Genomic DNA, 26,777 nt, shown 5'->3' with positions numbered 1-26,777 from the left:
AAAGTGGCTGGAGTTCCTGCTTTCGGATAATCACAATGATGTATAATGGAAGTGCTTTGGAGATATTGTGGAACATACATAAACATTCTGTGACCAATTCTTATCTGTTAATCACATGGTGATGTAGTACCAATGCAACATTTACAACACCTACCATGACTATAAATATTCCCACATGGTGCTCAATCACAAAATATAGCAGACTCACCATATATAAGACAGAAGTGAAACATTTGTTCTGATGCCAGAAAACCAAATCTCAACACCAGGAAACCGAATCCATCATAGCAACATGGAAGTTAATGCACCACGGCATAGCAGAGAGCCACGCCATCCTTAAGCCTTCCCACAAACCAACACAAGACCAATATTTTACTCACAAACCTAACTCCTTGTCTGAGCCCTCTCTCTCCCACTGTATCTCTGGTTCTGACTCCCAGTTTCCTGTGGGCTCTGCTCTAACCTTCAACAAACTCCTCTCACCACAGGTATCCATGTGATTACATTCAGCCTCCTGGGGGCAGAATTTATTTTCAAAGCAGGGAAGATCTTCAAATTCCCATTCCCATTACAGGTGGGCAGTAGTTTATTTAGTTGGCTGCAGTTGTGGAACTGGGGCGATGGCCTCAGCCTTCTGCTCTTTTGGTTAGAGTTCTGATCTTGGTTTGACTCCTTGACTAATGGTTTTGGGCGAGAAGAGACAATGCTATAAGAGGAAGGGCGTTAGGCTCTCTCCCTCCTGTGACCTAGGAATACAGGCTCATATTCTTTGCCTGCTATGGAATTTGTTCTTTTTCGTTTTAGGTGAAAGAAGTTGGGGGCTGTGACTGTTGTGAGTTTCAGAAGGTCAGGAGAGCAAGATACCCAAGGTCTTGGGAGTTCAAGAGGCCTGCTTTCCTGACTTTTTGAAACACCGAAGATAACCTCCAACTTTCTGCTTCTCAGGTTATCAGCAATGAACTAGCTGCAAAGCCTAGTATTGGACTAGGCTGCAGGATTCCCAGATCAAGGCCTCTCCCCTTTGTAGCACTGTGTCTCACCCAATACTATCCATAAAAAAGTCAGTTCATGAGTGGAGGCTCTACCAAGAAAGCAAGAGGCCAAGGCCAATTAAAGTTTTTTGAAGGTGTCCTAAACAAGTTGATGTCCTCTGGGCAGACTTTATAGGACCAGGCTTATTCGCAAATCTCATTATATTTACATCGTGTGTGTGTGTGTGTGTGTGTGTGTGTGTGTGTGTGTGTGTGTTCAGAACAAGTATATGCATAAAAGAGAGGAGCAGGGAAGGAGCTAAAATGATAATTCTTTCTCTAAGAATACAAAATGCCATAGTACCAGACCTTAAGGAATATAGACCTAATGTGGGGTGGGAGAGACATATACACAGAAATTATGATAGAATGAAAAAGATTTCCAGAGTTCTGTGATAAATTTGAAAGTTCACTTTCTCTTGGGTGGGGGAGGGAAGAGGTAGAGGAGTTTGGAGAGATAATCAGAGATGGCTTCATTGAGAAAGTGATACCTGAGTTAGGACATGGAGGAAGGAAGGGAAGCTTTCTAAAGGAGAGGAAGGGGGAGACAAGAGGACCAAGGCAAACAAATGAGAATGGCCAAAGGCAGGGAAATGGGAGAGAGCAGGATGAGAACTAAAGACAGTGAGCAGTCCTGTTTGGCAGAAAAGTAGAGCTAGACTGTAGAGAATATCTAACAATAATAATAATAATAAATAATAACTAACATTAATATAGATCGTAATATGTGCCATATAAGCGCTTTACAACTATTATCTCATTTAATCCTTGTAACATCCCTTGGAAGTAGGAGTTGTTATTATCCCCATTTTATAGATGAGGAAACTGAGACAAATAGAAGGTTAAGTGACTTGCCTGGGGTCACATATCAAGTAAATATCTGAGGCTGAAGGTTGCAAAACATTGGGTTCTAATAACCCAAAATCCTTTGCTTCCTAGAGATTCTTAGGATGTACTTTCTGTCTAGCCTGTTATCAGCTTTTTAAAAATTAATTCTCTTTATCAAAGAACTACTTCATTTTATTGCTTTTTCTAATCACTCTTTAGGAGCATTTCACTTTGTAAAGATGACAACTCAACTGTAATGATGACCACATTGACAAATGTTTTACAGTGATGAACACTGATGGATGTCAGGATGAGGAATATAGGTTTTATTCAGTAAGCAATGAAAAGCCAGTGAAGGTTTTGAGCAGAGGACTAATAATGATCAAAGCAACACAATAATGAAAATTTTATTTGGCAGCTAGAGAAAGATGAGTTGGAAAAGGCAAAGACTGAGGCAGGAAGAGCCCTAGGGAAGGGAAAGTCATTTCAGGGAGAACAAAAAAGAGAAGGGATCCAAGAAAAATTGGAGAGAGAGGGGTGGATTCACAAGACTTAGCAGCTAATTAGTGAAGAAGAGGGAAGAGCCAAAGATACCCTGAGCATGAGTGACTTCCCTTCTTTGTCCGCGTAGGACTCAAGCCATACTCTCTTTACCTTTGTACATTGGACATCATCATCTTGTGCATTCTAGACTCAAATTTATGCCATCGGTGGTGCTTTGCCATCAAGGATCTGCAGTTTCCAAACCTCTTGAAGTGGTAAATCAAAATAAGAAGTGCTGAGTCAGTATACTCTGGTCTGTGAAGGGGAAGCTGGGAAAGACTATAGCAACCCAAAACCCTTTGCTTCCTAGAGCCTCCTACCATGCTGTACTTCTGTCTAGCCTGTTAGCAACCATCTTATTAAGTTTCTTTATTAACGGACTATTTACTTTTTTTTTTTTGCTATTCCTCATCAACTCTATAATCATTCCAGGGTCATTTCACTTTATAATGATGACAAATTAACATTTTTACTTTTGTACAAAAAATGTTAAAACTGTGAAAAAAAATTTTTTTTCACAGAAATCAACCAAGAATTCAGACCTTTCTACCTTGAAAATTTTGAAAAAAAGGTTGAAGAAGATGTGAAGAATTTAAAAGTAAGTAGAGTAATGGATGCTCAAAAATGGACATTTATGTCACATATTTGTATTTTTAAACATAAATAACAAGGAGGCACAGAATTACTGTTCCTGTGGTTTTTCTAGTAACTTCATGTTGGTGACTACAAAAAAGAACATTAGCTACTGAGTTTTCATTTGTTTTTCATTTACAAAGGGGTTAATTTTTTAATGCTAAAAAGCAATAGACTTTTTTTTTCCTATATAAGGAAAAGAAGATCAAAGAAGGAATGAGGACTCCTCAGCACAGGGTGGATTGAACAATTAAAATGGACAGGGAAAGCTAAGAGTTGGAAGAATTATGGAACTTTCTCTATGTCACAGAGAATGGTCTTTGGATTGGAAAGGATAGAACAAAAAATGGCTAATAGGGAGTTGAAACTTAAGATAAATAGACAATAAGAAATCCTGTAGCTGTCCTTGATGAATTCGTCACCAGACCAAGGTGCGCTAGATCCTTGGGTATTGAAAGAACTGGTAGTTATAATGGCTAAGCCATTCTCAGTGATCTCTGAAAGATGGTGGAGAACAGAAGAGGCACTTGAACCCAAAGAAGGACAAATGCTGTCCTAATTTTCAAAAAAGGGAAGAGAGTTGAGTCTGTAAATTTTACACCAAAGGGCTTGACTTTAATTTCTGACAAAATTCTTGAACATTCTACTGAAGTTACAATTAGTGAACTTCTAGCAAAGGAAGCAGTGATTACAGTGGTTATCAGTATGGCTTCATCAAGAATAAAGTCATATTAGACCAACCTTCATTTTTTTATGGGATTTCTAAGGTCAGAAGAATGCTGTAGATAGTTCCTCTAGATGTCAGCAAAATATTCACCAAATTTCTCATGCTATCTTTATGGAGAATATGGAAAGAAGTGAACTGGCATAGTTAGCTGGATTCAGAATGTGCTGAATTGCCAAAAAAAAGTACTGTAAGAAGAGGTTGTATGATGTAGTGGAGATGGGACTAAACTCAGAGTTAGGGTACTTGGGTTCAACTTCCTGCTCTAACATTTACTAGTCAGGTGAACCTGGGTGAGTCATTTAATTTTTTCTGTGCCATTTTTCTCATCTGTAAAATGTAGATAATAACATTTCCCTACCTATCTCACAAAGTTGTTGTGAGGAAAACATTTTGCAAACCTTCAAATGCTACATAAATGTGAGCTATTATCATTATTATTATTCAACGTTCAATGTCAGCTTGGAAAGAAGTCTTTATTAGACGGTCCCAGAGATGGGTCTTTGACCTCCCATATTATTTAACATTTTTTTTCAGTGACTTGGATGGAAGGCATAGAGGGCACACTTACTCTGTATGTTGATAACAGAAATGGAAGGCCTAGTTAACATCTTGAATGACTAAATCAAGATCCAAAAGCATTTCGACAGTTTAAAACAATGTACTAAATAGAATATGGTGAAATTTAATAAGGATGAATGTAAAGTCTTAGCCTTGGATTTTAAAAAAATCAACTTTATAAGGACTAATTAGGCATTGTGTAACTGACCAACTGTGAAAAAGATCAGGGGTAGGGGAGTAATGGACTATATGCTTGATATAAATCAGTAGTGTAATGGTAGTGGCCAAAAAAACAATTGACATCTGAGGTCACATGAAAAGATCAGCAGTCTAGAATGAGGTGGGTAATACCCTTGCTGTATTCTGCCCTGGTCAAACCATACCCTGGAGTGTTGTGTTCATTTCTGGGTGCCAGTAACAAACATTAGGCCATCCAGAGGATGGTGAAGGTCCTAGAGATCATGCTATATGAGAAATGGTCAAAAGAAATGGGGTTGCTTAGCCTAGGGAAGAGAAGACTTAGGGGTAACATGTTAGATACGTTGAAGATTTCTTAATTTGGAACCAGAGGACTTGGGTTCAAATGCTGACTCTGCCACTTACTACCTGTGTGATTTTGGTCAAGTCACAACATCTCTAGGTCTCAGTTTCCTCATTTGTAAGATGAGGGAGTTAGACTAGATCACTTCTTAAGTCCTTTCTAGCTCTAAATCTATCATCCTATATTACTGTGAAATTGAAGAGCTGTCATGGGGAAGAGAGACTAGATTTGTTCTGCTTGGTTATAAAAGGGCTGAGCTAGGAGCAATGGGGTGGAAATTTCTGAAAGACAGATTTTTTTTTTTGCTTTTTTGGAGGGGGGAAGGCAAGGCAATTGGGGTTGACTTGCCCAAGTTCACACAGCTAGTAAGTGTTAAGTGTCTGAAGCCAGATTTGAACTCAGGTCCTCCTGACTCCAGGGCTGGTGCTCTATTCACTGTGCCACCTAGCTGCCCCTGAAAGATAGATTTAGGCATAATGTAAGGGAAAGCCTCCTGACAATTAGAACTCTCCATGAGTATAACAGGCCGCCTTGGGAGGTCATAGACTATCTGTCACTACAAGTCTTTAAGCAAAGATTGGATAATAATTTGTTGGAGATGTTGTAAAGGACATTCTTACTCAGAAATGGGTTAGACTAGATGATGGCAAAGGTCTCTCCCATTTCAGACTGCAAATGTGATAGTCCATATGATTTTGTATTTTCCATAACTGGACTGTATTTGATACTTGCAAAAGCATTGCTTTTAGGCTTCGGCTTTTTCTCTAGGAAGCATATCCTGCTCCAAATGAAGTAGTGAAAAGGATGCAGTCTCTCCAGATTGATTCAGTACCAGTGCCCCCAAGCAGAACAAATTCAGGTAACTTCCAGGATACCTGCAAGTCACTTTATTTGTACTTTCATTCACTTATTTAACAAACATTTATTAAGGGTTTACTATTGGTGAAATAGCTTTCAGGGCAAAGCAGGAAACAAAGAAATGTAATTGTTCTCTGCCCTCAAAGACTTAGTAATATTCTTGGGGAGTCAAAATATATACACATAACTTTATGTAAAAACATAAGTTATCAGAAGCAGAATGTGTTTGAATGCCAAATAAATGGCATGGATGATAAGTGTTTAAATGTCCTATCTATCTCCTTCCTATCATCACTGCTGCTTCTTGGAACTGTGGTATTAGGGAGTAGAACTTGCTGAAATCAGCTTCCTATTTGTCAGAGCCTCCCTAATCTCTGACAGTCAGGGTAATGGAACCAATGGAATAAACACCCCTTCATAGGGAGGGACTGGCTCTAAGAAAGTCTTTCCATGGCATAGCATCCGTAGACCCTGGTCAGGTTTTCATCACACTCCCTCTTCCTACATGCTTGACTGCTGGGTAACAGAAAATATGAACTTCCTACTCCCCAGGAAAGCAGACAGGCTAATTCTTCTGACACTATTCCCAAAGAGATGGCACAGAAATGACCACTGGGCAGGATGTGCCATATTGCTACCCACAGATGCTTCTCTCCTCCTATTCACATGCCCGAACTCTGCAATTCACAAAAATTGCTATCAGTTCACCAAGAATATGATATCACTCCTCCCTTTGTCTACTTCCCTAAAAAACATGAACCACAAAAACCTCAGCCAGAAGGTCTGCATCAAAGCTGTTGACCTTGTAAGGCGAGCAGAATCCTCATCCTCCCAAGCCCATCTCATAAGGCTGCATGTCCCCACCTGTCCTCTCTTAACCTCTGGGCCCTGCCATACTTCTGCTTTCTTGTTGAGCTCCCTGTTATCATCCAGGTGGACAGGCCTCAGATGACCCTCACTTAGCTGGCACAAAATACTAAGATTGTGAAGATATTTTCACATTTACTTTCTTTTTTAAAAAACACTCTGTAATTCTAATACAATTGAAAGGATATCATGCATATCATATGCAGGATACAGATTATTTCTGGTCATAGAAATGTTTGTGAAGTAGATTTACAAGGAGGAAAAGTAATCTAGGTGCAACATTGCAGTATTTATTTAGAACAGTGGGTGAAAAGGTGCTTTTTCATTATCAATTACCTGATGGTGATAAAAAGGAACTTTTAATCTAAACCACTGAGTTTTATCATAAAAAGTTGCAGCTTTACCATGATAATATAAAATTTAGCACAACTTTTTCCTCTTTCTCCTTTCAACACATCCTTTTTCAATAATTGGGATAAGCTTCACTCTTATCACAATTAGCAGAAATAATTCCTAGCCATTCCTCCTTTAACTGGGATACTTTTATTTCTGGATGTCTCTTTATATTGTACCCTTCTTCCTATATGTGAATTATCATTTATTATCTCTCTAATTCTTAAGGGAAAGAAGAAGCTCATAGATTTCTTATAATTGTTTTCATATTTTTCCATGGTGTTTTGGTAAGGTTCTCTGACATAATGATGGTATGTTTCATCTGAGATAATGTATGTAGAGCACCCTGCAAACAAACTTTAATGTTTTATGTAAATATCAGTTATTTATGCTGTTGTTAAGATATATCATATTTTTAAAAATGTGTCGAGATGATTTCATTTAAAACTTCTACTTCTTTCCATGCTACAGAACAGCCCAATTCACTCCATAGCTCCCAGGAATTCAGGAACGGCTGTATTGATGAATCCATGTTTGCTCCCTACTCTGACAACCAGCCAGTGGAGAGTGAGGTCTCTCCTGAGGCGCTAAGCTTACAAAGCAAGCTACAGGAAGAGGCAAACTACCATCTCTATGGCAGCCGAATGGATAAACCGACAAATAGTCAGTCTAGATCTGTTGCAGCTAAAAGAGAAGAAGAAAGGAGGAGAAGAGTCTCCCATGACCCTTTCACAGGGCCTGCTCAACCTCAGAAGCTTGGGTTTTATCAGAATAATTTCATTCCTGGGATGGGCTCTTGTCGTCCCATTGCAAACAATAACAGCAATCTTTTACGGCAACCAGCAGAGCCATCTACCCCACAAGTACCGCTGTTGAATAACCATCAAGTTTTTGGATCAAGAGCAGGCAATTTATATGGACTAAATCTAAATGCTGTATCTAGCCCCTTTAAAACATCTGTACCTGAGTCTACCACAGGAGCAAACATGCCAACTCTCCCATTCAGTCCAACAGGTAATCAATCCGCCTTTTTGACTTGGACTATTTTTTTTTTTTGCTTCTTTCCTATATCTAGTAGTTTCCTGAAAGTAAAGTTGACACTGATTATTGTGATTATATGTATATGGGGAGCAGTTATCTTTTTAACATTTGGCAAATGCCAAGTACATGGAACCATGAACTGGTTGCTTTGGGTGAGGTTGATTGGATTTTGGTCCAAGAAACGCTTGCTAAGCAGGGGATTTTAATCTAGGGTCAGTTAGCTTGTTTGCTTTTAAAAATATATTTGTTAACTGTATTTCAATATAGGGCAACTAGGTGGCATAGTGACTAGAGTGCTGGGCCTCAAATACTTAATAGCTGTATGACCCTGGGCAAGTCACTTAACCTTCTTTGCCTTAGTTCATTTGTAAAATGTGCTAGAGAAGGAAATGGCAAACCACTTCTGTATCTTTACCAAGAAAACTCCAAATGGAATCACAAAGAGTCAGACAGGACTAAAAATAACTGAACAACAACAACAAGTTCAGTATACTTGGTTTCCTTTGTAATTCTATGTATTTTATTTTATGCATTTAATGGAATTATTCTGTTAAGCGTTCCGTTAGCTCCACTGGACTACCAGTGGGGTCCATGACACATAAAATAGGTTAAGAACTCCTACTTCAATTTTTTTACTGTTTTTTCTTTTCTTCTTTTCCCCCCAATTTAAAAAAAATTTTTTTAACATTTACCATATTCTATCCCTCCCTCCCTCCCTGAGATGGTAGGCATTGAGATATAAGTTATACGTGTGCAATTATGTAAAATATTTCCATATTAGTCATTTTGTACAAGAAGACTAGAATAAAAGGGAAAAAAATAAAAGAAAGTGAAAGATAACATGTTTCAATCTATATTAAGTCAATATCAGTTCTTTCTCTGGAGGAGGATAGTATGTGTCATCATTAGTCCTTTGGGATTATTTTAGATCACTGTATTGCTGAGAATAGCTAAGTCATTCACAATTCTCTATTGAACAATATTGCTGTTACTGTGTACAATGTTCTCCTGGTTCTGTGTATTTCACTATGCATCAGTTCATATAAGTCTTTCCAAGTTTTTCTGAAATCATCCTACTTGTCATTTCTTATAACACAATAGAATTCCGTTACAATCATATACCACAGCTTGTTTCGCCATTCTCCAATTGATGGGCATCCCTTTGATTTAATTCTTAGCCACCACAAAAAGAGCTGCTATAAATATTTTTGTACAAATAGGTACCTTTCCCCCTTTTTTTGTGTTTTTGGGATATAACCCTAGCTGTGCTATTCCTGGATCAAAGGGTATGCACCGTTGTATAAGCCTTTGGGTATAGTTCTAAATTGTTCTCCAGAAAGGTTGGATCAGAAGAACCTCTACTTTTGAAAACTTTAAAATTTCTTACTTCATATCTTGTGGACAAAGAAAAGTGACAATTTCCAAGAGTTCTAAATACATGTTTTTAGTAGTGAAGGAAGATTACAAATGGCAATAATCAAAAAGGATACACTAAATCACTGGGTCCCATTGTTGTGCCTGGCTACCTGGTCTTCCCATCCCCCAACCTCAGCCCTCCCTCAGGGAAGTGAGCAGACCGCCAGGTCAGTTCCACCCTCTCTCCACCGAACTCCGCCAATACCCAGTCAGCTAACCTCCATAGAGGTGGGTGCTCTTCTGAGTCAGGGAGACTTGGTACCAGCAGGAATTTTGAGGTGTGTACTGACCAATCACTGTTCTTGGCCTCTGCAAGTTTCTGCTTGTGTGGTATCCCTTTAAAAGCCAACACATTGTCCGTGCAGACTCACTGTTCGATTTGGGCCTGACCCCGAACAGTCCCTCGGAAAATAAAATCCACTTCCAAATTTTACTCTCAGGGGTCTCTTGTCTCGCTCCTTTCAGCACAACATTACTAGGGCAAAAGACTCTAGCAATTATTACCTACTCCACCAGCTCCCATATGCAAACCCTGCTTCAAAATAACTTGTAAAACTTTTTACTAGGGTAAAAGGACCAATTAAATTTAGTTAGCTTTTTTAAAGTTCTCTTTTATTTGGTAGCTTCAAGTCTACAATGGAGAAATATAGATTTTTAAAAATGAAAAGTACATCTTTGTATGTGGTATACTTTGTATTCTCACATTGCAAGAACCAAGAATCATTGTCCTAGAGATAATATAATCCATGATTTTATAAATAAGTGGATATATTTCAAAAGATTAATCATATTACAAAACCAGTTCTGTGAGTCATATATGAACACAGAAAAGCTTAGATGTGTCCATTTTCCCTCACTGATCTCCCTTTGGAGCACTCCTTCCTGTTCTAGTTGGGTCCATTAGCATAAGAGGTATGAGTATTTTTCCCACTGATACTCTTTGGGACCTTAACAAAATTTAAAAGTAATTCAAATAGTTGAAAATTGTCCCCTCTCTAGAGGATAATTGTAGACACTTACTTGCTAAATAATTACTTTTGTTATTTCTCTAGACTAGACTTTTCTTTGGCCTGTAGGAGGCTTTGGCTTGTAAATGCTTGATCCTGTATTCTTATGGGATTGTATATTTAGCTTTGGAAAGAACCTTGGTAACTACCTAGTTCTTACTAGTTGGCTTTATATTTTTCTCTTTTTCTATAGCTTGAAGTATACGATAGTATTATTTTTAAAATTGAACTATAACAAATAGGAAAGGATTTGTTATGCTTCTCTGTTTTATTTTTGTTTAGTGAAGGTGAGGAATAAGACTTAGATTTTGTCTTTTTTTTTTTTTTTGTCATTATACAGGTCAAACAAGAATCATGGAACCCATGATAAAGAATTTCCCTTTTGTTCCTTCGTTTCCTGGAGCTACAGCAAGCCCAGGTAACAATTATAGAGTTGCAACAGATCCTGACTGTCTTCAAGAGAAATGATTTGATTCTGATTTGATATTCATTTGTCATCAAGTATTTGCCAGTATTTCCTTAGAAATTTTGATGACTTCTGTTAAGTGGCACCCAATTGTACCTCTCATATTCTGCCTCCTGTAAGTCTTTGAAAGAAAAATATGAATATTAATTTGTCTGTCTCAGAACCACTGCAGATTTCCTCAGAGCCACAATAAGTATTTTGTATTTTTAAATGGCAGCAATAAGGTGGTTAAAAAGAGTTATATAGAAAAGACATTGACAATTGCAAACAACTCTATAAGATAAAAAAAAGTTTCAGTTAGAGCACTATCACAAGTGACTCCAATAGTTCTCTTTTGCTTATGTGCTAAAGTCTGTGTGTATTCTGAGTGCTTTTTCCTCTTAAGACACTACCTAAAAGTTTATTTGCTATACAATTCTCTGAATCCTGCCAAGTTGCATAGGTTTTGAAACAGTATCTATTTTAGTCAACCTGGCCAATTGGAAACAATTTTTCATCCTGCTTCGGAACTCAAACATATCTTTTTCTTTGTCTTTAATGCTATGCCATCCTTAAAAATGATTTCCGATTAACTATTTCAAAAGCAGCAGCATAAAGATATTTTACTTTCTAAGAGGGTTGCGGAAATTTAAGAAGATAGCTTCCTTCCTATTTTTTTATTTGGAAATTAGAGAAGTGGAAGACTTCCTATATTTCACCCTTTTCAAAATGCCTAGTCAGTATCAGCAGAACTTGTCGTAGCTGGTATTCTAAAAAGATGGTACAACACAATGTACTTTGCAGGATAATCCTGTTGGACTGTCATTATTTTCAGTCAGGACACCAAAGATAAATGTTGATAATTCACTGGATGCTCACTCAAATTCACAGGGTAAACATGCCAAATACTATCTAAAGCTGTTTTTACTGACTTTTTCAAACTTTTGCATTCCCATTTCTATTTCATCTGTTTTAAGAAAGATATGATTAGTAAGGGGATGATGGTAAGGGAAACCTAACTACTGAGAAAATGAGCTGGGAAACTTAGCTACATAATACTGACCTAGAGGTATTTGTAGGGAGTTCTGAGAGTTATATAGAATGAGAAATTGACTCAATCAGACTTAACCCTTTTCCTATGCTGTGCTTTTCCACTTATTTAAAATTATACTCATATAACTATGTTTATTTTCCACTCCCTCTTTACCCCCCCTCCCCAATCTTGGTATCTTTTTAGAAGACTCAATAAAATACAAGTTCATCAACAGTACTGGCATTCAGGTTGGAAACAGCAATTTCATGGTGATTGAAGAAAGCAGTGTGCCTATTGAAAACATACCCACAAACATGCAACAAGAGCCAGAGTCCAAATATCTACATATATTTGGTAATATCTCTTTTAAGACATCTTCCCAATTATTTCTGGTTTTCTCTCTTTCAAGGGGCATGGAATTCTAATACCTTATTTCCTCTCCCCTTTCTTCTGCCTATGCAATAGCTCACTTGAGGTGTTACTCAGCCTAAGTTCTTCAAAAACTCGACCTTCACCAAGTAGAATAATCACCAAACTAACCCGGTATTCTAGGTGTTAGGTTTTTTTTCTTGTTTTTTTGAGTAAGAATCAGGAGGGATGGTGGAATAAAAGGGCAAGAGTAGTGGCATATAGTTACCAGCTGCTTAGTGGAAGAAAATGAAAGAATAGGTAGTTCAAAATGAAACTCGGGGATTTGGGGACATGAGAACCAAAGGAAGGAAAGAATAAAGAAACACATAAACTGCATGGGAGGGGAAGAGAAGAGGAATTGTGGTGAAAGGGAAAAAATGAGAAACAAGGAAACATTTGTGACCAGAGGTCTCCAGGTACATATTGTGCTTTGTAAAATATTTAGCAGTCTATTAGTTACAAAGAACTTAACTTTTTACAAATGGATTTTCTAATTCTTCCTCAAAACATTATTTGGGGGAACTATTGTCATAATCTCTATCTTTCATCTCCTAAAGAAACTGGATCCCTAGAGTTTAAAAGACTTGGAGCTGGATTTTTCTTGCCATATGGTGATGGTAGGCTGGTAATAAATATAATAAAATATCCAGCATAGTGTTTTAAAATTTAAAATGCCTGCTCATTACCCTGAATGCATCACCAAAGTGGGTATGGCCCTAGTAAATGTGTCCATGAGGGAATTCTTCTGCCATGTTAATTAACGCCAGAGCTGGAACTAGGGGAAGGTGAGGTAAGCAGACATTTAGAGCACAACATTACAAGGGGCAAGGAGAGGGAAGAATAAGGGATACTTTTTCTTATTCCTTTTTCTAAATTGATATGTTGTGTTAACATCAAAGAGACCTACCTTCTATAGCACATATTTATTTTGTGGATTCAAATCAGGTATGTTAGAGTGAAGGCTCAAAGCCTCTATAGCACCATCATATACAGGCACACCTCAGAAATACTGAAACACACAGAGTGTGTTCCAGACCATCGCAATAAAGAAAATATCTCAAAAAAAGCAAGTTATAAAAATGTTTTGGTTTCCCAATGCATATAAAAGTTATATTTGCATTCTTCTGTAGTCTGTTAAGTGTGCAATAGTAATATTTCTAATAAAAAAAATGCACACAGCTTAATTTAAAAATACCTTATGTGTCCAGGTAGCACAGTGAGTAAGAGCACCGGCCCCAGTGTTGGGATGACCTGGGGATCGAATCCGGGCTCAGACATTTAGCATCCACCCAGAAACACCTGGCCGTGTAACCTTGAGCAAGTTACTTAACCCCAATTGCTTAAAAAAATATATCTTATTGCTAAAAATGCTAACCATCATTTAAGCCTTTTGTGAATGGTAATCTTTTTGCTAGTGGAGCATCTTTCCCCTGGTTGGTGGCTGCTGAATATTGCTGTGGCAATTTCTTAAAATAAGATAGTACTGACAATTGCTCTATCAATTGACTCCTTTTCACTTGAACACTTAAAGGCCATTGTAAGCTTATTAGTTGGCCTAATTTCAATATTGTTTCATCTCAGGGAATAGGGAGGCCTGAAGAGAGGAAGAGAGAGACCAGAATGGCCTGTCAGTGAACAGTCAGAACACAGACATTTATTGATTGAGCCTGCAGTTCATGGTGTCCCAAAATTATTACAGTAGTAACATCAAAGGTCACAGATCACCATGATAGACATAATAAAGAAAACATTTAAAATATTGCAAGAATGATCAAGGTATGGCACAGAGATGTGAGCACTTGTAAAAATGGCACCGATAGATTGGCTTGACCCAGGGTTGCCACATACCTTCAATTTGTAAAATACATAATATCTGTGAAATGCAATAAAATAAGGTATGCCTAGATAGGAAATAATGATTTTTAACCTTGCCTAGGGCATACAGATGTCTTTTCCTAACTTTGCTTGATTCTGCTATGCATTTTTTGAACAAGAGAGTAGCCAAGGTGGGAATAAAGAGGTAAAGAATGGTCAAGGCCTCTCTGATTCAGTTAGGTAGTAAAGAAAAAGTCAGGAAGTCAAATCAAGTCAACTAGCATTTATGAAACACCTGTTCTGTGCTAGGAGGGGAGACAAAGAAAAGCAAAATCCAGCCCCTCCTCTCAAGGAACCCCCCATGTAATGGGGGAGACAAAATGCAAACAACCATGTACAAACAAGATAGGTACAGGATAAGTATTAATGCGTTTTTCTTCCCTTCTATATAAGTAAATGCATTTTTCTTCCCTTCTATATGCAGGAGAGGGTACATTTCAAGAATCTTTCTGTGTTTGAAAGGAGAATTTGGAAATAAAACGCATTTCCTTTCTCCCTTCCAACATAAAACTCTATACTCTTAGCACACTTCAGAGATCAACTAGTTCAGACCCCTCCCTTGACCTGAACATCATTATTAGTTTTAGGAGGCATGGGAATTTGTTTTTTGGAATGTTGTATCTAGATGCCTCTCTTTTTCCTTTGGTAGGAGATACCACTAGCCTGACTGATAAACATCTGGATCCAGTAAGAGATAATCTTGGAAGGATTTGGAAAAAATGCGCCCGGAGGTTGGGCTTCACTGAATCCCAGATTGATGAAATTGACCATGACTATGATAGAGATGGACTGAAAGAAAAGGTTTACCAGATGATCCAGAAGTGGCTGATGAGGGAAGGCAACAAGGGGGCCACCGTTGGAAAGCTAGCCAGAGCCCTGTATGAGTGCCAGAGAACAGACCTTCTCAATACTTTGATATCTGTAAGCCAAGACTAGCCTGATAGGAGTAAATTGAAAGAAATGTATGTAAATGCCTTTTTAACTGTGCAACTCATTGTGAAGTGTGCTGTCTGAACTACATCTCTTTGAGATCAGAGTCCTTCACCTGTTCAACTGCATTCAGGCTAGGCAGAGTCAGCCATTACTGTTGAGTCAGTCAGAGGGACCCCCCATCTTTCCACTTTGTGTGTTCTTTGGCGTAGGTGCCTGCCAGCCTGCAGAAAAGGGCAGCCCACATGTATAATGATTCCAGCTCCTTAGCACTACTTTCATCTCCATATGATGCTACAATAAGAGAGGAGATGAGGTGACACTACCAGGGGTGGGGAACCTGCAGCCTCAAGGTCACACTTGAGGACCACATGCAGCCTTGAGGCCACAGATTCTCCATCCCTGCACTAACCCCATCTCATTTGAAATATGTACCAATTCAGATTGTCTTTCCCTTATATGGAAGTTTTTTACTCCTGTCTATAAAAGCACTGGGCAGTTTGAATTCAGGGCTGGGCCTACCCAACGCTGCTGCCTCAGTGTGCTACAATAAACTCCTTTTGTCTTATTTCCTGAGTTGCTTTCTCAATCATGGTATGACCCAAAGGAAGATTTCTTTTAACAATTGTCTCTAGTCATTTGACATAGGTAGAGTTGTAAAAAGGAGAGTCTGCCTTAACGTGCCTAAATTTCTTAGAACCAACCAATAACAAAAAGGCTGAAGTTAAAAAAAAGGCAAAGTTCAGAATAATGAAAGTTTATTTAAGGGGGAAATGAGGATTTGGAGAGGAGTAAATGGCTTTACTCAAACATTTTTCACAAAACTTTGTGTTCAAATATGCCATTTACCTAAAAGCTTGGTGTTTTGCTTAAGTAAATATTAGCAATCTGATTGAAGAAGTCTGGAGAATATAAATCAGACTTAGTTTTGTGCTCTCCTCATCTCCATACTTTGTCACAAGTATAGTTTAGGGGGGAAAAGGCAAGGGCTGAGATTTTCTACCATACAGCCTGATCTGACATAAATATAAGTATCTGATGAAAATAATGCAAAGGGAGGTAAGGTAATCCACAACAGTCTACAAGTTTCAAGGCTCCATTATGTTATAACCCAGTGAGACTGGGAACAGTGAAATTGCAGGGAGTTCAGGTTTATGGATTTCATTGGTGTAAAACTCTCCCTCTCTGAATGCAGATCTGCAACCAACCTGTAATTTATCATCTGAAAGAGTTGCCTGGGGCATTTAGAGGTAAAAGGACTTGTGTAGAGTTACATGTGTCTGAGGCAGGACTTGAATCCATGAGTCTAAGGTTGTCCTGTAACCACTACACCATACTGTTTGTCATAATATTAATGTTTGTTATTATTGAATGAGACCGAAGAATTCTGGAATAAATATCATATCAACTTTTCATGCTGTTATGCCAAAATTAGTAATGATGATTGCAAAACATTTTATAATTATTATTTTACATATTTTAATACGTTTAAATGTTTTCTTTTTTTATTAAAAATTTTTTTTCCAAAAGATTTCTTCCTGTTATTTAGCTGCTATCATAAACTTATACAACTTTAGAAAAAGAAGGAACTTTGATGAGGTACAGGCTCTGGGAACCAGCTAGAGCTCTCCTTGAATCTTCCCATTTGATGAGGCATTTGCCTGAGGCCATGGGCCTTTCATTGTGGCTCTGCCCAAATCTCTATCCCTCCTTTGTCCAGCAACTTCCCACCCTTAATCACTCATTTACTGGACCTCATTTATTTGACGTCATTGACTCCTTCTGAAGACCCTCCCCAAACTCCTCCTCTAAACCACCCCTAGATTCCTCCCACAACCTTTCTGTATATCAGACCCCCATCTTGCCTCCATGTGATGTGAGGGTCCCATAGAATTTTCTAGCACAGACTTGCTCTGTGTCAGATAATTCTGGCCCGCTTGTCCAATACAAGCCTTACAGATAGCAAGGCTCCTTAATGTAGTACTGTACCTTGATTAATGCGAACAAGACCCAAGTAATAATTTTAGAATGGACCCTTTATTCAAAACACCATGTGGCTGATCAGGCCTAGCAGCCAGCAACAGCCCCAATCTGGGGCAGAACCTTAACTTATAAAGGGGGCTTTATGTAAGCAGTGATTGGTCAGTATACACCTTGAAACTCCCCCAGAAGCCCATCCACTTCTGTGCAGGTGAGCTGACTGGGGAAAGGGCAGAGACCTAGTGGGGGAGGTCAGAGCTGACCTGGCAAGTCTGCTCACTTCCTTGGGGGAGGGGGGGTTGTGGAGAAAACCAGGCACAACACTTAAGAGTCTACCCAATATGGCAAACTTTTAATAAACTTTGCTTTTCTTTGGCTGAGAGAACACTTGAGTTCATTCGGCAGGACCCAGCGTGTTGGTATTTTGGGGTCTCGAGCACCCCTAGCTTAAACCTTATCATTTTATGGTTCCCCCAGAGCCTGTACCTCGAAGATTGAAGGAGAGCTCAAGGGGGTTCCCAGAGGCTGTACTGCATCAACTTGAGACATCATCTAGTCCAGGCTCTTCATTTTACAGATAGTGAAATTAAGGTCCATTTTCTTAAGATTTTAGGACTTGTAAAGTGGGAAAATTGGGAATTTAGCCAAGGTCTTTTGGTACCTAATTTAGTTTTCTTTCTACTGTACCATGCTACCTGTACCATACCCTCTGCTTTTAAGAGTTCACTTTGAAATCTCAGGTTAAAATGAAGAAACCTAAAGATATATCTAGCTGCCTAAAAGAAAGTGTACCATCAGTTCTGAGAGTGATCACAAAGAGCTGAGCAAAAAAAATTAAACAGGAGTGACAATTAGTCAGCAAGTGTTGGGAAAGTTACCCAATACAAGTCACAAAATCATAGTTCTCAAACTGGAAGGATCTGAAGAGACCTCATTTTACAGATCAGGAATCTGGGAAGTTAAAGGACTGCCCAAAGTCACACAGAGGTAGCAAGTTTAAGAGGTGGAATTTTAATCTAGGTACTCTGACTCCAGAGCTTATAATCTTTTCACTTTACCCTATAGGGAATTAAATTCTTCATTGAATACTCCCCTTAAGGTTTGTGAACAAAATCTTCAGAGATGGGAATACGACTTAGTAGAATTTTAAACTTTAATTCAAAATAAATATTCTTAAAATATCTGTCTTTAAAACTAGTTATGTCTGTGTTTAGATAAGTGAGACCGTTATGTGGTATTGATTCTGTTGCAGACTTTGAGGGCTCTTATTTCATATGACCACCAGAGACAAGAGAGGGATAGAATGACCCCTTAGTGAGTGAAGAAAAAAGCTGTCAGAAATCTACATACTCTCCCACCCTCTTAACACTAGATATCTAAAGTGGGTAGGGATTAAGTACCAGCTGAACAATAAAATATCTAAGTAGTCCCTCAGTTGTTGTTTAGACATGTCCTACTCCTTGTGACCCCAGTTGGGGTTTTCTTGGCAAAGACACGGGAGTATTTTGCTATTTCCTTCTCCAGCTCATTTTACAGTTGAGAAGACTGAAGCAAACAAGGTTAAGTGACTTTCCCAGGATCACACAGTTGAGTTGGTAAGTGAGATTCAGACTCAGGAAGATGAGTCTTTCTGACTCCAGGTGTGGCACTCTATCCACTAACACTTAGCTGCCCAGGTCCCCAGTACCTCCATGCTTTAGATACTACTGAGATACCAGTTTTCCCTCTAGCATTGGCTACCCAAACTATTGTGGGAGCTAAGTTCACTTCCTAGACATTTTAAATTTTAGACAGGAATAGATGTTACAATGTCATGCCACTTCCTTGGAAGCTACACCAACTGAAAAAGCTTCAGCATATATGCTGGGAAAGGTAAAAGAAAATCAACATTTCTTGGATCAGACTGAAGACCTAAAAACCATGATCACCTTAACTTAAAAGAGGATTCCTCTAGCCAAAATCTACCACTAGATCTAGAAACCTTACCTGGTAGGGCTCCATACTAGTTACTACCACCTACCTCTACCACAACCTGCCCTCCCTCAACCAAGATTTGCCAGTATGCTCAGGAGTAAAATATTCAGTAGCATCTGACCTCCAATCTACTCAGGAACTTTGATGACAGCAGAGCTCCTCCATTCTCCCTCATCCCCCTCCCCCAAGGCCAGTGATCTCAAGATTACAGGGAAATGAAAAAGTAGTTTATTTTCATTAAAGATTGAGGAACCCGGCCTAAAAATAAATGAAGATGCTGTGCACAGTTACTTTTATTTAATTAATTTTTTTTTTTTTTGCCTTTTGGAGGGCAATTGGGGTTAAGTAACTTGCCCAAGGTTACACTGCTAGTTTTTGTGTGTGGGTGTTAAGTGTCTGAGGCCAGAACCGAACTCGAGTCCTTCTGACTCCAGGGCTGGCGCTTTATTCACTGCGCCATAGTTACTTAAAAAAAAAAAAGCATAGAGGCGGCCAGGTGGCTCAGCGAGTAAAAGCACGGGCTCCAATGTTGGGATAACCTGGGGATCGAATCCAGGCCCAGATACTTAGCACCACACCCAGAAATACCTGGCCGTGTAACCTTGAGCAAGTTGCTTAACCCTAATTGCTTAAAAAAAAAAAAGCATTAGCACAAGAGCAAGTCAGAATTAATGTCAGAGATAGAAATATCAGGAAGGCAATGTTAGTGGCCCACAGGATGTGGGTTTCATTTGGCACAGCTTCCCGGCTAATGTAGTTGTGAGAACTGCAGATGATTTTGCACAAAAGGTCCTGTGATAGTAATGGCAATTAAAGATTCCCCTGTATTGGCTTGGTTTTCAAATTGATTGTGTTAAAACCCAGAGCTTGTTAATCCCACCTGTGGGATGGGCTTGTTGATGTGAAAAGAAAGTCCTGAACTGGGAGGAGCTGTGTAGATTTGGAGAGACACTAGAGAGAGGCAGAAGACCTTTTTTTTTCTTTTTGGAAGCAGCACCTCGTGGAGACAGAGAGACTAAGAGAATTGCTGGTGGCCGCTTTGAATTGCCCTGGACTTTTGAGACCTGCCCCCTGAGCTGCCAAGGACTGAGGAGACATGGCTGTTTTGCTGGTACTTTGTCTGTCTGTTTTGATGTTGTTTTGCCAGATTTGTCCACTGGTGAAAGACAGTCCTTTTGTTGAAGAAGTCCTGGAACCTGGCTGTTCCCTAAGAAGCCCTGAGACTGTCCTGCAGACAGAGAGTGAATACTGTCCACTGGTGAAGGACAGTGCTGTTGTTGCAGGGGTCTGGAGACTGTCCTGCAGACAGAGTGAATACTGTCCACTGGTGAAGGACAGTGCTGTTGTTGCAGGGGTCTGGGAGCCTTTCTGTTGGTTCAGAAGCCCTGAAGAAGGATTTTCTTGTTGTATGTTTACAGAAATCCTGGGAGAGGGCTTTGCTAATGTGTTCAGGGGTTCTAGGACTGTTCTACAGACAGAGGATAAATTCATGAAGGGACTGGCAATGTATCTTGTGGCTTTGCTAAGCCTTGTCTCCCCAGGAACTAAGATTGCTGAGAACTTGCCTCGTGTCAAGATGAAGAAAAGACCTCCATTTGGGTATTAAGTGCTGTGTTTAAACTTGATGTAACTCTGGGGTAGATTCAATTGTGATCCAGGGGTGGGGAACTTTTGACCTTATGTTTGGAAACTAATCTCCATTTGAGAAGAGGGGCTTTGTGGTGGACTTAATTAAGGTATAGCCTAGGGGTGGAGAAGTATTTAGAACAGAGACTTTATAATTGATTGAATGATTGGAAGGTCCTGGGGTGGGGTAGTCCTTGGAGATTATTTAATCACATTTAGTAAATGCTGTATTTGGAATGATGTCATGTTTTGATCTTCTCTGTTCTTGGTTGGTCACTGAATAAAATGGAGAGCACCTATGCTGGTATTCTGAACCTTGGGAAGTTGCCTTTCTTGGCATTACATTACAACGGGCCAGATCTAAAGTCAGGTCTTTCTGGCTCCAAATCCAGGCTGCTTCTCTTCTCAATGGAATTGTGGGATAATGCAAATAAATATATTTTAACCACTCCCTGACAATCAATGAGAGTAGTTTCAGCTGTACCCATCTTCACCCAATAGATCTCTTCTGCATCTTCCCTCCACTCTTCCCCTCTCCTTGATCTTTTGCCTTACTATTTATGACTCCAGTCAATTGTCTCCCAGCACAAGTTGCTGTCCTTTCTAGACTGACTATCCCAGAGATCAATAAATGATGAAGATTTGTAAAGTGGCTACTAGGGAGAACCAAGATGTTTTCTATTTGTATTGTTTCATCCTAAATTGGGAAAAGAAGTCAGCAGGGTAGAAAGCCTCTTTCCCTCCCAACATTAGCTCTGATTTTTCACAGGCAAAAAATAACATTTCCCCTTGGCCACATTGGTATCCATCAAATCAAGCCCACAGACAGTGGAATTGGTTTTTCAGACCCAGTCATTTGAGGGACCATTTTTCTTCTAAGGACATTTGCTGTCACCAAATCATTCTGTCATTTCTTTTCTGTACTGTGCTATAACAGAGACAGCTGTGACCCTTAAATGTGTTTTTCTCTCCATTGTATTAAATATCCATTTTCCTGAAAAATTAGCTTTTGAATTAGAAAACTCTAGCTTCAGGGCAATGCCATATCTTCTTTATGAATGAATGTTATTTAAATACCTTCATTCTTTTTTCTTCCACTAGATAATCAATACCTCCATTCAAAAAAGTTCCATTTCCAGAGAGAAGCTTATTGAATTTGAAAGTTCGTCAACTTTAACATTCAAGAATTTAATGATCTAGGAAATTTAATTTCTGGATGGCGAGGGCATGGATTTTTGGTTGGCATCAATGCAGATCAAGTCAACAAACTTTGCAGCCTTCCTTTAAATTACTCTCCTTCAGGCAGCTAAGTAGTTAAGTAAAAAGAGCACTGGCCCTGGAGTCAGGAGGACCTGAGTTCAAATCTGGCCTCAGATACTTAACACTTACTAACTGTGTGACCCTAGGCAAGTCACTTAACCCCATTTGCCCTTCATTCCCCCCTCCAAGAAAAAGCAAAAACATAAATAAATAAATAAATAAATGAATGAATAAATAAATAAATAAATAAATTGCTCTCCCTCACAAAATCTATAGACTAGGCAAATCAATGTACTAACTTCTTCCTGAACTCAGTACTCCATCTCTTGCTTCCATGTATTTATATAAGCCCTTCCCCTATTCCAGGAACATACTTTCCTCATCTCTGTCTCTCATAGAATCTTTTTCCTCCCTTCTGGTTTTAGCTCAGGGGCCACTTCCTCCATGAGGATTTCCCTGACCCCAACAGTTGTTAGTGGTGTTTCCTCATTAAATTTCCTTGTCCTTAAAATGGGTATATTTTGCATCCTCCAATGGAATGGAGCTCCCAGAGGCAACAGAGGCTATTTAATTTTGGCTCTGATTCCCTAGTGCCCAGAATGGATACTTTTAATAGATGTTGACTGAATAAAATTCATTGATGACAGACAAGGTGCCCAAACAATTTGGGGGAGGAATGGGGAAGGAAACAAATATTTACTAAGGTACTGTGCCAAGGACTTTATACTTATTTTCTCATGTGGATGTGAATTACATGAGAGTAAGAGACTTGTGGACAAATCCTATGAGATATGTCATTAAAGTCGCAACTGGGGACAGAGAAATAGCCAATGCCACCTACTGAGGGATGTATGCTGTATGCATAGAGCTCAATACTTATGTGTCAGGACTCCTTGCAGAATATGTAACAGGAAACTCAGAAACAGAGAAATTTACCCAATGTTGTATGACTAGTAAGAGTCAGAGTAAAGACTTGAACCTAGCACTTTTCACTCCAAATACTATTTTTGCTGTGGCTTATTGAGCTAACCCTTCTAATACTTACTGATTTCATGACTCTAGGAAAGTCACAACTTTTCTGAGGTTCACAATTTCCTTACCTGTGAAATGGGAATAATGTGTATGGTGCCTACTAGAGGCAGCCAGGCGACACAGTGGATAGAATGCTGGAACTGAAGTCAGGAAAACTTGAGTGTAAATTCATCCTCAGGCACTGATTAAGCTGATAGTAATGTGATAGTAATGGAATGTGGAGATTCCCCTGTATTGGGCTTGGTTTTCAAATTGATTGTATTAAAACCCAGAGCTTGTTAATCCCACCTGTGGGATGGACTTTTTGATGTGAAAAGAAAGTCCTGACTGGGAGGAGCTGGTGACGTAGATTTGGAGAGACACTAGAGAGAGGCGGAAGTTCTTTTTGGAAGCAGCACCTCGTGGAGAGAGAGAGACTAAGAGATTGCTGGTGGCCGCTTTGAATTGCCCTGGACTTTTGAGACCTCCCCCCTGAGCTGCCAAGGACTGAGGAGACATGGCTGTTTTGCTGGTACTTTGTCTGTCTGTTTTGATGTTATTTTGCCAGATTTGTCCACTGGTGAAAGACTGTCCTGTTGAAGAAGTCCTGGAACCTGGCATTTGGTTAAGAAGGCCTGAGACTGTCCTGCAGACAGAGAGTGAATACTGTCCACTGGTGAGGGACAGTACTGTTGTTGCAGGGGTCTGGAGACTGTCCGGCAGACAGAATGAATACTGTCCACTGGTGAAGGACAGTGCTGTTGTTGCAGGGGTCTGGGAGCCTTTCTGTTGGTTCAGAAGCCCTGAAGAAGGATTTTCTTGTTGTATGTTTACAGAAATCCTGGGAGAGGGCTTTGCTAATGTGTTCAGGGGTTCTAGGACTGTTCTACAGACAGAGGATGAATTCATGAAGGGACGGGCAATGTATCTTATGGCCTTACTAAGCCTTGTCTCCCCAGGAACTAAGATTGCTGAGAACTTGCCTCGTGTCAAGATGAAGAAAAGACCTCCATTTGGGTATTAAGTGCTGTGTTTAAACTTGATGTAACTCTGGGGTAGATTCAATTGTGATCCAGGGGTGGGGAACTTTTGACCTTATTGTGCTCTGTGATTGACAAATGAAGGTACTTTACCTATGTTTGGAAACTAATCTCCATTTGAGAAGAGGGGTTTTGTGGTGGACCAAATGAAGGTATAGCCTAGGGGTGGAGAAGTATTTAGAACAGGGACTTTGTAATTGATTGAATGATTGGAAGGTCCTGGGGTGGGGTAGTACTTGGAGATTATTTAATCACACTTAGTAAATGCTGTATTTTGAATGATGTCATGTTTTGATCTTCTCTGTTCTGGGTTTGTTACTGAATAAAATGGAGAACACCTATGCTGGTATTCTGAACCTTGGGAAGTTGCCTTTCTTTTGGCATTACATTACAGGTCCCTAGAACAGAATTTTGGCCAAATCACAAGCACATTCCCATATATACATACATATATGCTTCATCTCCTCAAAAGGAGACAACAAAGTATAAAATGGATTGTTAACTGTATATTTTTTTCCTGCTTGATTTGGAACTGTCACATTCCCAGGATAAAAGTTAAACAAATGTTCATAAGAGTAAAATACTATTAATAAAACAGTAACAAGTCACAATTATTAGTGCTTTAAGGTTGCAAAGCACTTGGCATATATTACATCATGATGTAGTTAATATTATGAATTAACTGATACTAGTATTAATGTCCCCACAATATAGATGTATTGTTTCTGAAGGTTTATTTATAAAAAGGTAAAAAACAAGAGTGAGCTTGGTACCACTCTTCCTCTCTGTAAGAATGGAGTGGATTAAAGTAATAGAGGACAATAAACAGATTAGTAAATACAGAGTACATGAAGGTCAAAATATTCAACATGTATTAGGCACTTACTATACGTCAAGACATAAATGAAATAGTCCTTGCCCTCAAGGAGCTTAGAGTCAAGTATGAATTATTTGTGACAAGCAATCGTTTTTAAGTGGTTTAATTTTGTGCTGACAATGCTCATACCTATGTGTTTCTACCAAGACCACGCTACTTCAGAAAAGCTGACCATAACCAGTTGAAAACAAATTGAACTGGTTTTCCCACCTTTAGCTGGTCCTTTGTCATCCTAAAGCTATATTTTGTGCCATAGACAAATTATTCTATTTTGCTGTTTTTAAAGGTGATTTTAAAAAATGAATATTAATTGAAGGAAAGAGGGAAAAGTTATAGTTCCCCCAAAATATACGTCAATGATATGAGATATTGCAGCAGCTACTGGTATGGGGAAGTGAAGGATTACTGTGATTATTTAAACCCATAATGAAACAGGATTAGTTGTACTAAAATACAAAGCAAAGGGTGGTCAGATATTAAAACAATAATAGGAACAAACTCTTGCTATAACAGTCTAATTAGCCATCAGAAAACAATAAAAACTTCCTGAAGGACCTGATAGTTGAACAGGTTATTTATTAATTCCTCTACAATGAAGCATGAAGTTTTTGACGCTGGCAGAATAGCTATAAGAACAGTAAAAATAACTTCTAGTCATGGCTAGGAAAAAAAAAAGTATGCTTGTCATGGCCAAGACAAAACAAAGACAAAAGTATCAGATTAGAAAAGGGAAACTTTAATGAAGAAATTCACTGTTTTCATTGAAGGCTACACCAAAACCCCTGTCAGAAAAAATCCAGATGAACCTATAAGAAATTGGCTTCTTCATCAGATTATAAAACATCACCTCAAAAATGTCTGGGGAATTTTCTTACTTCTAGTGGACCTGGAAAACTTGTCTTCATTGAAGAAATGATGAAGTAATAAATATATAGACATGCTGAGCAGAATTGTTCCAAAATTAGAGAAGTTCTCAAATTAAATACCACATGGCCTTTCACCATGCTATTATATGTTATGAAAGATTAAGATATTTAAGAGATGGAGATAAATATTCTTCAAAGGCCTGGGAATTTGCCTGACTCAAAATCTCACTGAAAACCACTTGTGCTAAATGTGGGAATTTGGGCTTTTTTGGATTATTCCTAGTTGTGAGGTGAGGATTTGTTTTAATTTTTTTTGAGGACAGTAAGAGGGAGAGAGAAATTTTTAAAAGAAAAACTAAAGCACTATAAAAATGTAAAATAGTACAATGGGATCAAATGAGATAATGTATAAAAGCATTTTTTTAAAAAGTAGTGGGAATGCATGAATAAACAACAAAAAAGCATAAATGTTAGTAAAACTTAGGAGCAAAATTTTGTTATGACATCTTATAAGCAGAAATTCATGTCTTTAGATGTCAATAGTTACAAAGCAAGTTCAACTTGTATTGATGTTTAATGTTGTTCAAAAGAAATAGTTTCAAAAACAAAAACCAAAGAAACAAACAAAAAAAAACCTATGGACTCTTTGGGAATACCCCTAACAAGATACATACAATAACTATATGACTGCAATTACAAAATAATTTTAAAATAAGAGAAACTGGCACATGCACCGAATACAACATCAGCACGCTCTACTAATAAGAGTTTTTTTTTTTTAAAGCAATTGGGGTTAAGTAACTTGCTCAAGGTTACATGGCCAGGTGTTTCTGGGTGGGTACTAAGTGTCTGAGCCCGGATTCGATCCCAGGTCATCCCAACTCTGGGGCCGGTGCTCTTACTCGCTGTGCTACCTGGCCGCCCCTACTAATACAGTTTTACCGTGAGGGAGAGGCCAGAGAGCCTGCTTCCACTGGAGTTGTGGTGATGGGTAATGGAAATTCCT

General features: G+C 38.8%; 2 protein-coding genes across 11 annotated transcripts in view; both read left to right on the top strand.

Moving 5' to 3' along the window:
- RIPK1 (receptor interacting serine/threonine kinase 1) overlaps positions 1-16,666 on the top strand; it is a 60,398-nt gene extending 43,732 nt beyond the window's left edge. For 7 of the 8 annotated variants that reach the window (XM_069103581.1, XM_069103577.1, XM_069103574.1 and 4 more), the window contains 6 exons: positions 2,924-3,000; positions 5,630-5,720; positions 7,451-7,993; positions 10,784-10,861; positions 12,126-12,275; positions 14,857-16,666. In XM_069103581.1, coding sequence (XP_068959682.1) covers positions 2,924-3,000; positions 5,630-5,720; positions 7,451-7,993; positions 10,784-10,861; positions 12,126-12,275; positions 14,857-15,143 — 1,226 coding nt within the window. In that variant the 3' untranslated portion in view covers positions 15,144-16,666. The remainder of the gene's footprint in view (positions 1-2,923; positions 3,001-5,629; positions 5,721-7,450; positions 7,994-10,783; positions 10,862-12,125; positions 12,276-14,856) is intronic. The other variant, XM_069103582.1, reaches the window with a different exon arrangement.
- BPHL (biphenyl hydrolase like) overlaps positions 1-26,777 on the top strand; it is a 467,045-nt gene that overhangs the window by 378,401 nt on the left and 61,867 nt on the right. The gene's annotated exons all lie outside the window — the stretch shown is intronic.

The sequence above is a fragment of the Petaurus breviceps genome, unplaced genomic scaffold (genome assembly GCF_028583685.1).
Source record: "Petaurus breviceps papuanus isolate PSGF00001 unplaced genomic scaffold, PetGlider_PUasm1.0 582, whole genome shotgun sequence".
In the NCBI taxonomy this organism is placed as follows: domain Eukaryota; kingdom Metazoa; phylum Chordata; class Mammalia; order Diprotodontia; family Petauridae; genus Petaurus; species Petaurus breviceps.
Note: the sequence above shows the minus strand (reverse complement) of the source record. Positions and strands in the feature narration are given on the sequence as shown.